The sequence below is a fragment of the Neospora caninum genome, chromosome XII, assembly GCF_000208865.1.
Source record: "Neospora caninum Liverpool complete genome, chromosome XII".
Taxonomy (NCBI): Eukaryota; Apicomplexa; class Conoidasida; order Eucoccidiorida; family Sarcocystidae; genus Neospora; species Neospora caninum.
Window position 1 is genome coordinate 406,356 of NC_018398.1, and position 13,562 is coordinate 419,917.

The 13,562-nt window shown below is 56.0% G+C and overlaps 2 protein-coding genes across 2 annotated transcripts; one reads left to right on the forward strand and one right to left on the reverse strand.

Annotated features, from left to right (window-relative positions):
- Positions 1-1,258: 1,258 nt before the first annotated feature.
- On the reverse strand, positions 1,259-6,859 carry NCLIV_060810 (conserved hypothetical protein; the record flags this gene model as incomplete). Its single annotated transcript, XM_003885634.1, has 6 exons — positions 1,259-1,425; positions 2,054-3,206; positions 3,609-3,687; positions 4,072-4,509; positions 5,410-5,521; positions 5,995-6,859. 6 exons carry the CDS (start codon positions 6,857-6,859, stop codon positions 1,259-1,261), a joined length of 2,814 nt encoding a protein of 937 aa, XP_003885683.1.
- A 3,298-nt stretch (positions 6,860-10,157) lies between these two features.
- Positions 10,158-12,456, forward strand: NCLIV_060820 (V-type ATP synthase beta chain, related; the record flags this gene model as incomplete). The annotated part of the gene is made up of 3 exons (XM_003885635.1): positions 10,158-10,361; positions 10,768-11,772; positions 12,148-12,456. 3 exons carry the CDS (start codon positions 10,158-10,160, stop codon positions 12,454-12,456), a joined length of 1,518 nt encoding a protein of 505 aa, XP_003885684.1.
- Between the last annotated feature and the right edge of the window lie 1,106 nt (positions 12,457-13,562).

Sequence of the window (13,562 nt, forward strand, 5' to 3'; positions counted from 1 at the left end):
TGATTCTCAATCTCGTTTCCACGATTGATCGCAAGTCAAATGGCCAAATCCATGTTACGACAGAGAGGGACACGCTCGCGACGCCCGCGCCGACGGTACTGCTCCAACGAATCCATTTTGGGATTGCCGTTCAGTGCGGCGTCACTTCATGGCAATCTAATCGAGGAGTTGCCTAGCACGGCCAGCGCGTTTAAAGAGTCATTTTCTGTGCTGGTTCAAAAAGATCAACGAGATCTGTAATTTCCATTGTCAGGTGGTTGTAGCGAGCCAGAGCAAGTGTGTGCGCTACGGCAGTAGCAGTAGATGGCCGATATACATTTTATGTAGTAGTAAGACTGATAATGCGACTCAGATCATAACCAATGCTGGGTAAGCATCTTCTAGATACACAACTCTTGCAGCTCAGCGGCTCCCAGACTTCGTTACACTCACAGTAGACACATGAAGACTGAGTTCTTAGAGGGGTATGAAAAAAAGTTATTCGACGGCAGGTCCATGAAAGCCCCCTCATTATTTATGAGTGGAATATGTTTCACCTCATATGGACACTGTATTGCGTCTCCTGCCCTCGAAGAGCGTGGTGGGTCTGGGTTTTACAGATGACCGAGTAGTCAGCATCTAGTACACCGTGAGAAAACACTCCATTTGCCCGGCATTCACTTCGCTAGCTATCTTGAGTTTTCTTGAATGAATGAGAAGCATTCCCACCGAGAGGTTGAAAACGACACTTTAAAAAATAAAGTATGACCTCTCCCATAGTGCGATGTGCCCTGGACGAGAAACACCGGTGTGCCAGGCGACTTCGCGGCGGACATCTGTACAAAACCTTGCTGCCGTCGTGGGGAGTTTCGGTTTTGCCTCGGCCATTATTGCTACGTGAATGCACTCCCTGACACGCATGCGGCTGAAATAACTCGTCAAATATGGGCGATTGAAGCTCGAGGTCTGGTGTGGCTTTATGACATGCACACAGATTCCGCCCGTACCGTCCCAAGAGTCAAACCATGCCCCGTCATTTGACTGTATTCGTCAGCCGGCCTTGCACTGTAACACTTCTTCGGAAGATATATGAAGGCCTGCCGCATATGCGGATGCACCCAATAACAGAAAAGACATCTACTCACCAACTCGTGTAGTGTCGAGCTGCTCATTCGCACCACCAGCTACAGTCCCGTGGATGGACTGCATAGTTGGGCCTCGGCACGAGTGCCCTTTTTCGGTTTCTGGAGTCTTCTGGGACGGCCAATGCACTGCGCAGTCACTTCTTTGAAGAATAAGAAACAAGGGCTGTATAAAATTGCTTCAGACCTTCTTCACCCCACTTGTACTGCGGTTCATACTGATGCGCAACTGGATGAGACAGGTTTCCTTCGATCTCGCCTCCATAAAAGCTAGCAACCTGTTGCCGTAGGGCCGCCGGCAGCGCTGTAGCAACGGAGAGAACGCACACAAACATCTCCAGTCCACTGAATTGATTTCGCGCGTCTCGACGCGGTGACTCCATCTTAGTACTTTTTTGACTGAAAGTGCGCCTCATCCATGCCAGTCACCGTCGTCAACACTGGGAGACGGAGCCAGATGCATCTTTCTCCTTTTATACGAGGCGCAAGCATGTCCGATGAAATTCTAGAAGAAACCATCTGAAGCCAAAATCGCGCTACTATCTCTAGTGGTAGCGTTTCCACATATATCAACGAACAAAGAAAGATGACGCTCCGTTCCTGACGTTCCTGAATTCTAAGAGCGAACTCGAAACGGACGCACAGTCTAGTACCTTGTCACACCGTTCGCACTCTTCTCTTGCTACCCCTCAGCTATTTCTCGGCGTCATGTCCCACTGGGGGAGAACCGAGCATTTTCGCCTTCAAAGCCATCACGTATCTCCTCGGACAAACACTCCCTCGAGAAATAGTGGCAGAATCGCAAGGATAGTAGCCCTAGAGTTCAAGCATCGTACCGAGGTAAACGCGGTGGCGGACTGGGCTACCGTTGTGGCACGTTTTCGACAGATCATAACGCTGCTCACGTTCGGGCACGAACTACCCCGACTTACAGACAGAGACGTCAGCATCACGCCGGAGAAGCAATCTTCTTGCAGACAGCATCATCGCATCGGAGTCACCGGATGTGAGCCAACTCATGACTTTGAGGTAATCCTTTGTGAGGCTGACACTTCCAAGGAGTTGGAGAAGAGAGATCCATCGCGGACCAAAGGTCTCTTGCATTTTTCGGGCGAACGCCTCGGGAATCATGCCGTGGAAAGTCGCCACCGTTTTTGCTGCTTGTTTCTTCTCGTTCGGCCACTCGGATTCTGCCGATCTCTCGTCTTCCGTGACTCCCTTCTCTTCTTCGCCGCGCTTCTCCTCTCTACGCTCACTGATCTCTGCCTGCTCCTCGCTGTCTCCCTGGCTACTTCCCTGCTCATCCCCCGCAACTGCAGTATGCCCCGCTGCCGAGAGCACCCCACTCGTCGGGGGCGCCTCATCGGTGTCGGACGGCGCCGGCGCACTGACTTCACCGACCTTGTGAGCACCCTCTTCGGTGTGAAGAGCGATGTCGCCGTTTCCAGAATTCGCCTCGCCACTTTCTGCCGCTTCCCCTCTGACAACCTCCCTCGCCTCACGACCTCTCTCGCCCTCAACCGGCTCAGACGAGTCCGGCGTCTGCGAGCTGCTCACCTGCCTGTCAGGTTGGGTTTTTCTGGGCTCAGGGCCCGCGGACCTCTCTCGTTTGCGCGGCTCTGGGAGTCGGGCTCCGCGGAGCCCCGGCGAGGTGGTCGGCAAACCGGACACCTGTGCCTCGTCGCTGGTCTCCTGTGTCGATCGGCCTGGCCATTCGGTGAACGCAAACAGCTCTCGGAGAGCGAGACCTGCTGTGATGCTGTTGGAGACGAACTCGCTTCCTCCCGCACTCGAGGGGTAGCGGATCTCGGGGAAGTTGTAGCAGAAGTCTTTGGTGAAGTTGAACAAAGGTTCATCTTGACTCATCGAAAGGACGTACTGCTTGACGCAGCGCATGCGCTCGGCGGAGAAGTTCTCGTTCGCACGCAGGAGCAACGCATGCGTCTCGGCGAGCTGCTTGTCGTCGATCAGGCTCGGGGTCTTTGCCAGAGTCACATACACCTCCCAATCTTGTTTTAGAGCTGTCACATACTCGTGCGTCGCCGGTTGGAACAGCGGGCCGCGGTCGCGCATATCTTTTATGGACTGCGGGCACACGGCAGAATGCAAACAAGCTCGCATTCTCTCGCAGAAACAGGACGGAGCATGCAAACACACAGATGAGCGAGATGACGACCAGCCGCTCAGGGCAGAGAAATGAGATAGAGACGCTTGGAGATCAGTGAGCAAAAGACATCGCCAGAGACCGGGAAGGAAACGCGAAGCGCCTTGCACCCGAGTTGCAAGCAGACAGACCCGAAACTTTCCAGACAGGAGAAAGGGAAATCCAGCGGCGAGGCAGAGACCAGAGCTGTGTCCTTTCGACGAATGCTGGTCAGAGGAAGCGCGCCTCGCGAGACTCACTGAAAGAAATGTTGTGCGAAGAAAGGGCAACTTGCAAACACATGTAACCCGGCGCATTAGAGAAAACAGCTTGTCTCCACTCACCATGATGGCCAGTTCTGCAAAGTCAGCGCTGCTAATGAGATCCATTATATGCGCTTGGGCGGCAGCCGAGATTGTCGTTCTGGAGACAGAGACAAAGAAAAGCGAGAGGAAATAGCGGAGACCGAGCTCGATTTGCAAGAAGGCAAACACAAGGTCCGCGCATGTCCTCCTATACCGCTTTCGTTCCGTCGCCTGTCGATACCGTGTCCCTTCTCTCCACGCGTTTTCCGTCCGTCTTCGCCCTCTCTCGTCTTCTCCCCTCCGTTTGTCTCTGTGTCCAACGCTCTCAGAGATGCCCGTGCGTCTCTCGCCTTGCGTCTGACCTTCGCATAGCTCGACTTGTCTCGCGCGTCCTTCCTCTCCCTTTCCCCCACTCGTTCCCTCCTCTCTCATGCTTTGCTCTCTTCCTCGCGTTCCTCGCATCTTCGCCACGCTCTTCGCCCGCGCCTGCTCTGTTTCTTACCGATAGACCATGATGGGCACTGCGTGCCGCAGACTTCTGTCGAACGCGCGCCCGTCTTCTCCATCTGCAGCCTCTTCTTCGCGGGGGACAGGCGTGAGGCGAGCAAAGTTGTTTGCCTTTGGACTCTTCCCCTCTTTCTGCAGCTCCAGATACCTAGAAGGATGGCCGTGCCACGGATCGACGGTCTGCTGAATGTCAACCCTTCTGAAATTAACGAAGATGACCGGGAGAGGATCAGAGGCCCCTGCCTTTTGCAAGAAGTAGTCCACGGCGCGCGAAACTCTCGGCATCAACTGCGTCGCGAGGTCCCCCACAACATCCGGCGAGACTCTCCCCAAAGACAGCGAGGGCAGCTCTACTGCCACCGTCTGGCGAACGTCCACGTCGTAGGTCAACAAGACAGCTGGAACCGGCGTCGGTTTCGACCGCCCTAGGGTCCTGGCCACAAGAAGACAAGGAGAAAACTGGAACAGCCACGCATCTGCCGTTCGCCGCGTCTCTCGCGGGCAGTCTCCTGTCTCGCTTCCCGCAAACAGCCCGGCGTATGTCTAGGTGTGGGGGGTAGCGCGACTCTGCGGAAGCTGCGCGACTGGGGGAACGATCTCGACTCAGCTAAAAAGCCTCGGGGCCTAAGGCGAGACAAACGGGTGACTCACGCCAGCTGGAAAACGCGTGCTTCGCGTGGAAGAGAGACAGGGCCGTGCGGCGACGGCGGCCGCGAGGGCGCGTGCAGGAACACCCCGAGATTCCGGTCCAGAAACGTGGATGCGCACGCATCCAAGAGACCCCTGAGAAGACAGGCCGATTCACCAGACACCGTTCCCCACGTAAAAGGAAGACGACGAAGAGCAAGGTCGTTGCCCATCCCCGTAGCGTTTTCCTACGAACAGGTGTGGATTTGCACACTGTGTGGCACACATGACCGCCACTGTGCACACGGCAGAGGCAACACGACGCCCCTTTCCCAAGTGGTTCACGGCGTACCCGTACACACGGACACAAACCGGAATACACAGACACAAAGACATGTTGGATACATACACCTATTTTTCTGATTGGATAGCCGTATTTCGGCGTATAAATACATATGGAAAGTACGAGCGTGCGCAGCCCATGCACGGCTGGCACAGGCGGGCGGAAGAGCAAGGGCATAAGTCGCCACACGAGACACACAGGCGGAGCTGGAAGCAAGCAAGTCCAGCTGCGGACAAGGCCGGCGGGGCCTCTCGGGCAGTTACGGGGAACGGCGAGGCGCTCCGAAGACCCTCGAAACGACTGCGGAGAGGGGGACGCCGAATCTGGAACGACGAAGAAAACGAGAAAGGACGGACCACGTACCGAGGCGTGGTGACAGAGAAAAAGTAGACAAACGAGTGAGAGGATCCCAGAGCTTGGAATGCGCCCTGCGAGACTTGAACGAAGTGAGAGGCTGCCTGCTGAGGAGTCCTTTCTGAGCAGAAAGAGACACACAAACGAGGACACCTTTTTCGGGACGGCAGCGCGCGACGCGCTCTCGAAGGGACAGAACAGAGAGCGAGGGACACTCAGCGGAACCGCCGAATCGGACGCGCAAGAAGACTGACGCGGGCGCAGGTTCTTTCGAAGTGTGTTCGCTGCCTCTCCCCTCTCCTCCGTCACACCTGTTCCCTCTCTCGTTTCTGGCACTGCGCGCCTCCTCTAAGGCATTTCCGCCGTTGCCTTCCTCCCCTGGTTATTCTGTCTCTTTTCTTCCTCTCCAACTCTTCGGTCGCTTCTTCCGTGACCTCCTTTTCCTCCAGCTTGCCCCGTTGCCTCTCCATCCGGTTCCTTCCCTCGTCTCCCCGCTTTCTTCGTCCACTCTCTGCCTCTGTCGCCACTGTCCCTGCCTCCTCTCTGCCTAGTTTTCTCTCCAGTCTCCTTCTTCTTTCCGTCCTTCTCTCTCACCAGCGGCGCTGCCAACATTGGAAGGGCGGTCAGCCCACCAGGCGCCGACTTGCCACGTCGCGGTGGCTTCTCGCGTCACCTTTCTGACTGCGTCGTCGAATTCTCTCTTGACGATTCTTTTGACGAGCTTGAGTTGGACCTCTCGCACCTCTCGTTCCGCCACTGCCTCGCCTTCGCGTCCTTCCCTCGCAGCGTCTCTCTGCTCCCCGTCCCCTTCACGCCCGTTGCGCGGCTGCTCTGGCGCGCGGACGCCTCGGCAGTCGCCGAGAGAGCAGGGAGGTACCCAGGCAGAGAAAAGAAATGGCATGGGTACAAAGAGACCTGCGGTCGCCATCGGCCTCGTCATGCTGCTCCTCAGCTTGTTCCCCGCTGGAAAAGGCCCGCGGGAAAGCAGGTTCAGCAAGGCCGCCATGGCGGGGTACCGCTCGCCGAGGCGCAGCCGCGCGTCCTCGCCGTACAGTGGCGAGCCGCCCCGCGTGATGCCGCCGGAAGAGACCAGGACATCCTCGACCTGGGCAACGGGAACGACACGGTTGGACACGCCGTGTTTCCAGCCTTTGAGTTTCGCATGCGAACCCGTCGCAGAGGCGGGAGAGCTCGACCCTTCGCGGGCTGCAGCCTGAACCTCGCGGTGAGGTGCGGGCGCGGGCGGCGCGGTGTCTGCTTCGCTGGCCAGAGAGGCGAGGGCAGGGAACAGCTCGGGGAGCAAAACGAGAAGGAGAGTCGGCACGAACAGGTGCGCAAAGGCACACTTGGAGAAAGGGAAAACGCGAAGAGGCCTTGCGAGGCCCAGGACTCCGCTGCCTCGCGCGGCTGCCGGCGAGCGCGGCGCAGCCAGGTCGGCGCGGGAAGGCCGGGGCTGCATCTCGGCGATCCTTGAGCGCTGACGACTCTCTCCACACCGAAAACGAGAGGAAGTGGAAACCGCGAAGGAAAAGTAGAGACAGGAGAACACCGTGCTCCCCGGGAAAACGGAGACGCGCCAGAGAGAACAACTGTCCAGCGACGCCTACCTGCCACGCGAGAGAGTTGGGAACGGATGCGGCGCGCGTTTTTTGAGTCGCGGCCTCGAGGCTCTGCCGCGCGATTTTCGACGTGCGAATATCGGTCGAAAGAACCCCTGGAAAAGACAAGTTCCTTCTGCAGCACAGATGAACGTGGAGAACGCTTGGTGGGCCAAAAACTCTTCCCAGTGACAGTGTGCAACGCGTGCGGCGTGACGCTCCGGCTTCGCTCGCGGCCGACAGAGCGGCCGCGCGAACGGACCCTCCGCGAAAAGGCCTTCGCGGAAACCCGCTCACGGCCAGGACAGAGGGTCGTCCCGTTGCCTGGGAGGCGAACGCGAATTTTGCCCGTGAGACACCATCTAGCCGCCAAACTCGCCGAGGTTGACCGCGGAAATACCCGCGAGATTAGAGATTCCCTGGTGGGTGATGTTCGAGCGAAAAATGCCTCGGCACTTTCCACGCGCGGCAGAGGCTTCGCGGCGCGAGATCCAGTTACACACACACACACACACACGACCGCCTTGGAACTACCCCTTTCGAGCCTTTTTTCCACGACGAAATCCACGAACTCGCAGCCGGGTGTCGGGGTTGCCACGTCGAAATAAAAAACGACTCAGTCACTCTTGTACCCGCTGGACGTCGGTTCTCGGACGGCGCGGACTTCGCGAGGGAGAGACGCGCGAGAATCTTGAACGTCGCTCGAAACCGCCGCCCCGCGAAACCGCCACCTGGCCTGCTGATGCCCGTCGTTCTGCCGACTCCGCGAAAACACGCTTGCGCATACTTCAGTCATCTGTGCAGGAATATATATACACATACGTAGGTACGAGCATCTGTGGATGTCTGGAGACGAGTACGGGAGTCCGTGTGTATATTGATGTATGGAGATGTGCAAAAAAGCGTGTGTGTTGATGGTTTCCGCTTCAGAACTTGGTTTGATCGCGGAACGCAGTGCTTCGACACCCGCTGAAGCCTCACTCTTGACCCTCTTCGTAGTCAAACACCTCTCAATGAAACTTCCGGTTCTCCCCAGAACACACCACGGACGTCGTCATACCTGGACTCACGTCTTGAGACCCCTCCCTCTTTGACCAGCTTGTTGCGCATCTTCCGTCCACTGCCGAGCGCCCACAGCCCTACGAAGCAACGAAGCCGCTCGCCACAAAATTCACCGTCCCCAGAAGCTGTCCAGGGCGATCTGAAAACCGCATACTTCACGGAAGCCTAAAATTCGCATGTTCGGTTGACATTTAGCCTTTGTGTAGAGCCATCCAAGATATACATTTTTCTCTGTCGCAGGTTCGGCCTAGTATCCAGTTATACCGTTTGTGGATCGCGTAGCTGCTGGCACTTTGAGACCAAAATAACGGCGAGAAGGGAAGAGTGCTTCGAAGAAAAGGGATGTTCAGCCGGGAAGTTTCCCCCTGTTGACTCCCCAGGTTCTGCTACGAACCATAACCAAGTACATGTCGTAACTATATAGAGAACTCCGGTTGGAGTGTTCACCGGCAGAGACCGGGCCAGGGTGGACGGCGAAAGCGAGGGCGCGTGTAATCTGGAGCCAGCTGCCTCGACGTTTTTTTCGTGAGGCTCCTCTTTGTGTTTCCCCTTTCTTGACCTCGAAATACATATATATGTGATTATAGGGTGTACGCGGCAACCTGTTGGTCTCCGATTTTTCTTCCGAGAAAAGCCGAATCAGCTGCAGAGGCGGTTTGCAGTGACACGTCTCCGTCGTATTCTAGCCCCCTCTGTGTGTCGAAAAGAGGGAGGGTGGCCACGAGTTCCGCTAATATCCCGCAAGGGGAATCTGTTTCTCCGTTTCCGTGCTGTAACGAAGTGTCTCTCTCCGAGATTTTCCTTCCACTTTTCCTCACGAAAAAATCGCAAAGATCTTCTGGCGAAAACGCGCTCCTTCAGAGAGCAGAAGCCGGGACGCGAAGCCGGCGACACAGCCGCCCCGGCGCTTGTGTGTGTTGGTGGCGAACCGGCAGAGCACCGAGAGAGCGGGAGCGGGCATGGATTTTTTCTCGATGCCGATCCCCGAATCTGTGCTTTTTCAAAGCGATTTGCGAACGGGAACTCTACATGCATTTTTAACGGCCTGCGCGCTCGTCACATCCCCTCGGACCTGCAAAAACGCACAAGCCGGGGGTTCCTCGTTGGCGACAAAGAGCCTCTTTCCCCGTTTGCGAGCTGCGCGCTCTCTTGCCTCGCACTCTCTCGCGCTCTTCCCTGTGTGCTGTGTCCCGCTCAGCTTGGCAGGGGGCTGACAGCTGCCGTCTTTCCCCTTCGTTTTTCTTTTTCGCCCGTTGCACAGCGCGTGGTTCGCCTCTCGGTGCGTCGAAAGCCTGTTCCTTTTGGAGCGCCGCAGCTGCTTTTCCCCGCAATCGATCTTTCCCCCGTTCACATGGGCATTTCGAAAACGCACTTTGGGCCGACGGCGAGAAAACGACTTTCTGGCTCCTCTCCGCAGCGCACGGCGTCCAGGATCGTATCATGAACGACGAAAACCAGATGTATCTATGCATGTTTCAAGGTTCGTAGACACACGCGTACACACGCCTCTGTATCTTGTTCGCTGCGCTTCAGAATTTTCGGCCGAGCTGGGAAGTCGCGACAAGGAACTCACAAGCGACTCGCGGCAAGTGTATTGTACACCGCTGCGACCTCTGTGCGTGTGCTGGCACTGGGGGCGGCGCCTCTCCGACGTTGTCAATCAGTTTTTAAATCCCGCTAGATCGGTGTGCGAGCCTATCGCCGAGCCCCACTAACTCCGATTCTCTCTTGTGTTGTGCGCCGGAAGCCTCGGTGCGTCGTGAACGCTTGCATTCGTAAAAACAAAAAAACGCTCTCGCGGTCCCCCCGAGCAGTTCCTGTCGTTTCTCACGTCTCAAAGGCTCGCGCTTACCGCTCCTTCCCCTCTGCCTCTCCGACCTTTCCACATTTCCGCGACGCTCCCTCGTCCCCCTGTCGCGGTTCCGTCTTCTTCGCGTTCTCTCTTTGCCACTCTCGCTGTTTCCCTTCTGTATATTTGCCGGGCCTTTCGAGTCCCACGCCTTCGTTCCACGCTTCTTGCTTGTCACTTTTCGTTTCTGCGGTACCCCTGCTTTGCTTTTCTCCCCGACTCTTTTCTCGTTCCGGAAAACGCGGAGAATGGCGGCACAGGCAGCAAAGGCCGACGCTGCGATGGCGCATGCAGCGGCGGCGTCCCGCGACTACCGCGTCGCTCCTCGCCTCGACTACCGAACGGTGGCAGGCGTCGAAGGGCCGCTCGTCATTCTGGATGATGTGAAGTTTCCCATGTACAAAGAGATTGTGAACATCCACCTCGGAGATGGATCCGTCAGAGAGGGACAGGTACGCCAAACGGAGGCGAGCCGCCGCGTGCACGATCCCCTGAGTCTGTACAGGGACCGCCTCGCCCAACTTTACGTGTGCACCTGAACACGTCGCAAGGCGCATTCTTGCCTTCACAGGATGGAAATATTTGCATATATTTGCACGATGTATATACATAAAATACACACGCGCGTGCACGCTTATTCTCGTCGGTACATGCATAGATGCATAATATGTATATATGTGCGTATTTATGCATGTTTCCCTCGGGGGAGTATGTACGTGTCCATTTAAGCTTCGTCACGTGGCCGTTTGCCGTGTATATGCTTTCCTCGCAGTATGTTTATGGCGTTTCGGGGAAGGAGTGTCTTTGCTGCTGGGCGTTGACGGGAGTTGTCTTGGTTGCGTTCGTGAGCATTTTCAGGTCTTGGAGGTCCGCGGAAAGCGCGCGGTGGTTCAGGTGTTTGAGGGGACTTCTGGAATCGATACGCGGCAATGCCACGCAGAGTTCACCGGGGACGTCTTGAAGATGCCAATCAGCGAGGAGATGCTGGGGCGAGCTTTCAACGGGAGCGGGAAGCCGATTGACCGGGGCCCGCGCGTTCTCGCCGAGGAATTCCTCGACATCGACGGCTGCCCCCTCAATCCGCAGTGTCGTGTGTATCCCAAGGAGATGATTCAGACGGGGATCTCTGCGATCGACGTGATGAACAGCGTCGTCCGAGGCCAAAAGATTCCGCTTTTCTCGGCTGCCGGGTTGCCGCACAACGAGATTGGCGCTCAGATATGCAGGCAGGCGAGTCTGGTGGCGGGGAAAGACGTGAAGGACCACTCGGACGAGAACTTCGCGGTCGTCTTTGGCGCGATGGGCGTGAACATGGAGACGGCGCGATTCTTCCGCCAGGACTTCGAGGAGAACGGCAGCATGGAGCGCGTCGCGCTCTTTCTGAATCTCGCGAACGATCCGACAATCGAACGCATCATCACCCCCCGCCTCGCTTTGACCACCGCCGAGTACCTCGCCTATGAGCGGGAAATGCACGTCTTTGTTATCCTCACAGACATGACGGCGTACGCTGACGCGCTCCGCGAAATCTCCGCCGCGAGAGAAGAAGTCCCTGGGCGACGCGGTTACCCCGGCTACATGTACACGGACTTGTCGATGATCTACGAACGCGCTGGACGCGTCGAGGGCCGCAACGGCTCCATCACGCAGTTCCCTATCCTCACCATGCCGAACGACGACATCACGCACCCCGTGCCCGATCTTACTGGGTACATTACAGAGGGACAAATCTTTGTCGACCGTGGGCTCCACAACCGACAAATCTATCCCCCGATCAACGTCTTGCCTTCCCTCAGTCGACTCATGAAATCCGGCATTGGCCGAGGCATGACTCGCGAAGACCACCCCCAAGTTTCCGACCAGGTACACAGAAAAGGGAAGAGAGAAAAGCGGAGAGGGGGGGGCGGAAAGGGGAAGAAAAAAGAATAACGGGAGAGAGGGAGAGGGGAGACACGCAGTCGTTGATACAGAGAGATGACTGGTTTAGTGTGCGCTGCGTTTTCGGCCTGCTTTCAAGGGCGGGCGGGTTCACGAATGCGCCGGCGCCTCGGCCGTGACGCGCGCCTGACCGCTGTGCCTCGCATCTCCCTACACACCTGTTTCCGTCCTGTGAACACGTGAGATTCCCGAATGCACGGAGACATACATATACATATGTGCAGATACTGTATTTATGCAGGAATCTTGACGTATATGTGTCTTCAGCGCACCTTGTCCCTGTGTCTTTTCTGTGTGTAGCTGTATGCGAACTATGCGATCGGGCAGGACACGCGGGCGATGAAGGCTGTTGTTGGCGAGGAGGCTCTTTCGCCAGACGATTTGTTGTATCTGGAATTCACCGACAAGTTCGAGAACCGGCTCCTCACCCAAGGCCCGTACGAGAACCGGTCCATCTTCCAGTCTCTGGACATTGCCTGGGAACTGCTGCGTATCTTCCCCGAAGACATGCTGAAGAAAATCAAGGAAGAAGAACTCCGCAAATACTACCCGCGCGACAAGTACCTGGAGGAGCAGGAACGCAACGACAAACGCGTACCGCCTTCATGAAGTGCACGCGAGAAACAGGCGTGAAAGAACTCGAGAGGGCGTCTCCTTGCAGCGGCAAGACGAGAGATAGAAAGGAGGACGCGGCAAACACGGCAACAGGGGGTTTCGCAAACAGCGACGCCTTCCGGATCGGATCTGAAGACACGATGCGGAGTTTCGCACGACCGCGGAGGCGGAAGAGTCGGCAGAAGAGGCCAGACATCGAAGGCGCTGGAGAACGCCCCCAAAACCCTCGGTTCCCGCTGCCGACGCGCGTTTGCGTGTAACAAGATTCTGAATCTTTGCACAAACTACAAACTGATCTGTTCATAGAAATACATATACACCTGAAGATGTATATTTCAATGTAGGAGTGTACCCACACGTCCTTGTGATGCGTCGATTTCGATTTTGTTTTCGACATGCGTCTTGGAAGACAAACTGCCTCTGTGAAAGCGACCGGTGGACTTTTGTTTTGTTGTGGCCTTCCACGTGTGCGCCGCCAAAAAACTGCCTTGTTGATTTTCTTCGCACACTGCCTCGCTTGTAAAAACAGCGCCAGCGTGCCGCGAACCAAACTGGAAAGCAAACACAGGACCTCTCTACAAGATATCTAAATACATATATACATATATACATATATGTATGTATGTATATATATATATATATGTATATACATATATATCTTATATATATATCTTATATATATATATCTGTATACAATCGGTGCAGAGGTGGATATCACAGGAAACTGGCTGGGCGAGGGGGCGGAGCCTGAGGGGAGTGCTTCTTGTGTGTGGTTTCGAGTTTGGTGTAACGTTTTGTGACTTTCCAGCGCATGCCTTGTTCATCGGAGAAATCCTCTCATCGAAACTGCTCAATGCTTCTCAAGCTGCGAAGGACAAAGGCCTCCTTTTTTTCCCTGCGGTCCACGACTCCGCCCTTCCCTCCCGAGCTGCGTTCCCTCATCTCCCTTTTGTCTTGTGTTCGGGCTCTCTTCTGTTGCTGGTTCTCTCCTCTCCCTTATACCTGTTGTGTGCCTCTCTCTGTCTTCGCTGTTTCTCTCTGCCTTGGCGCTTTCCTGGTTCTCTGTATCTCTCCCCTTTCTCCCTTCTCCGTCTCGTTCT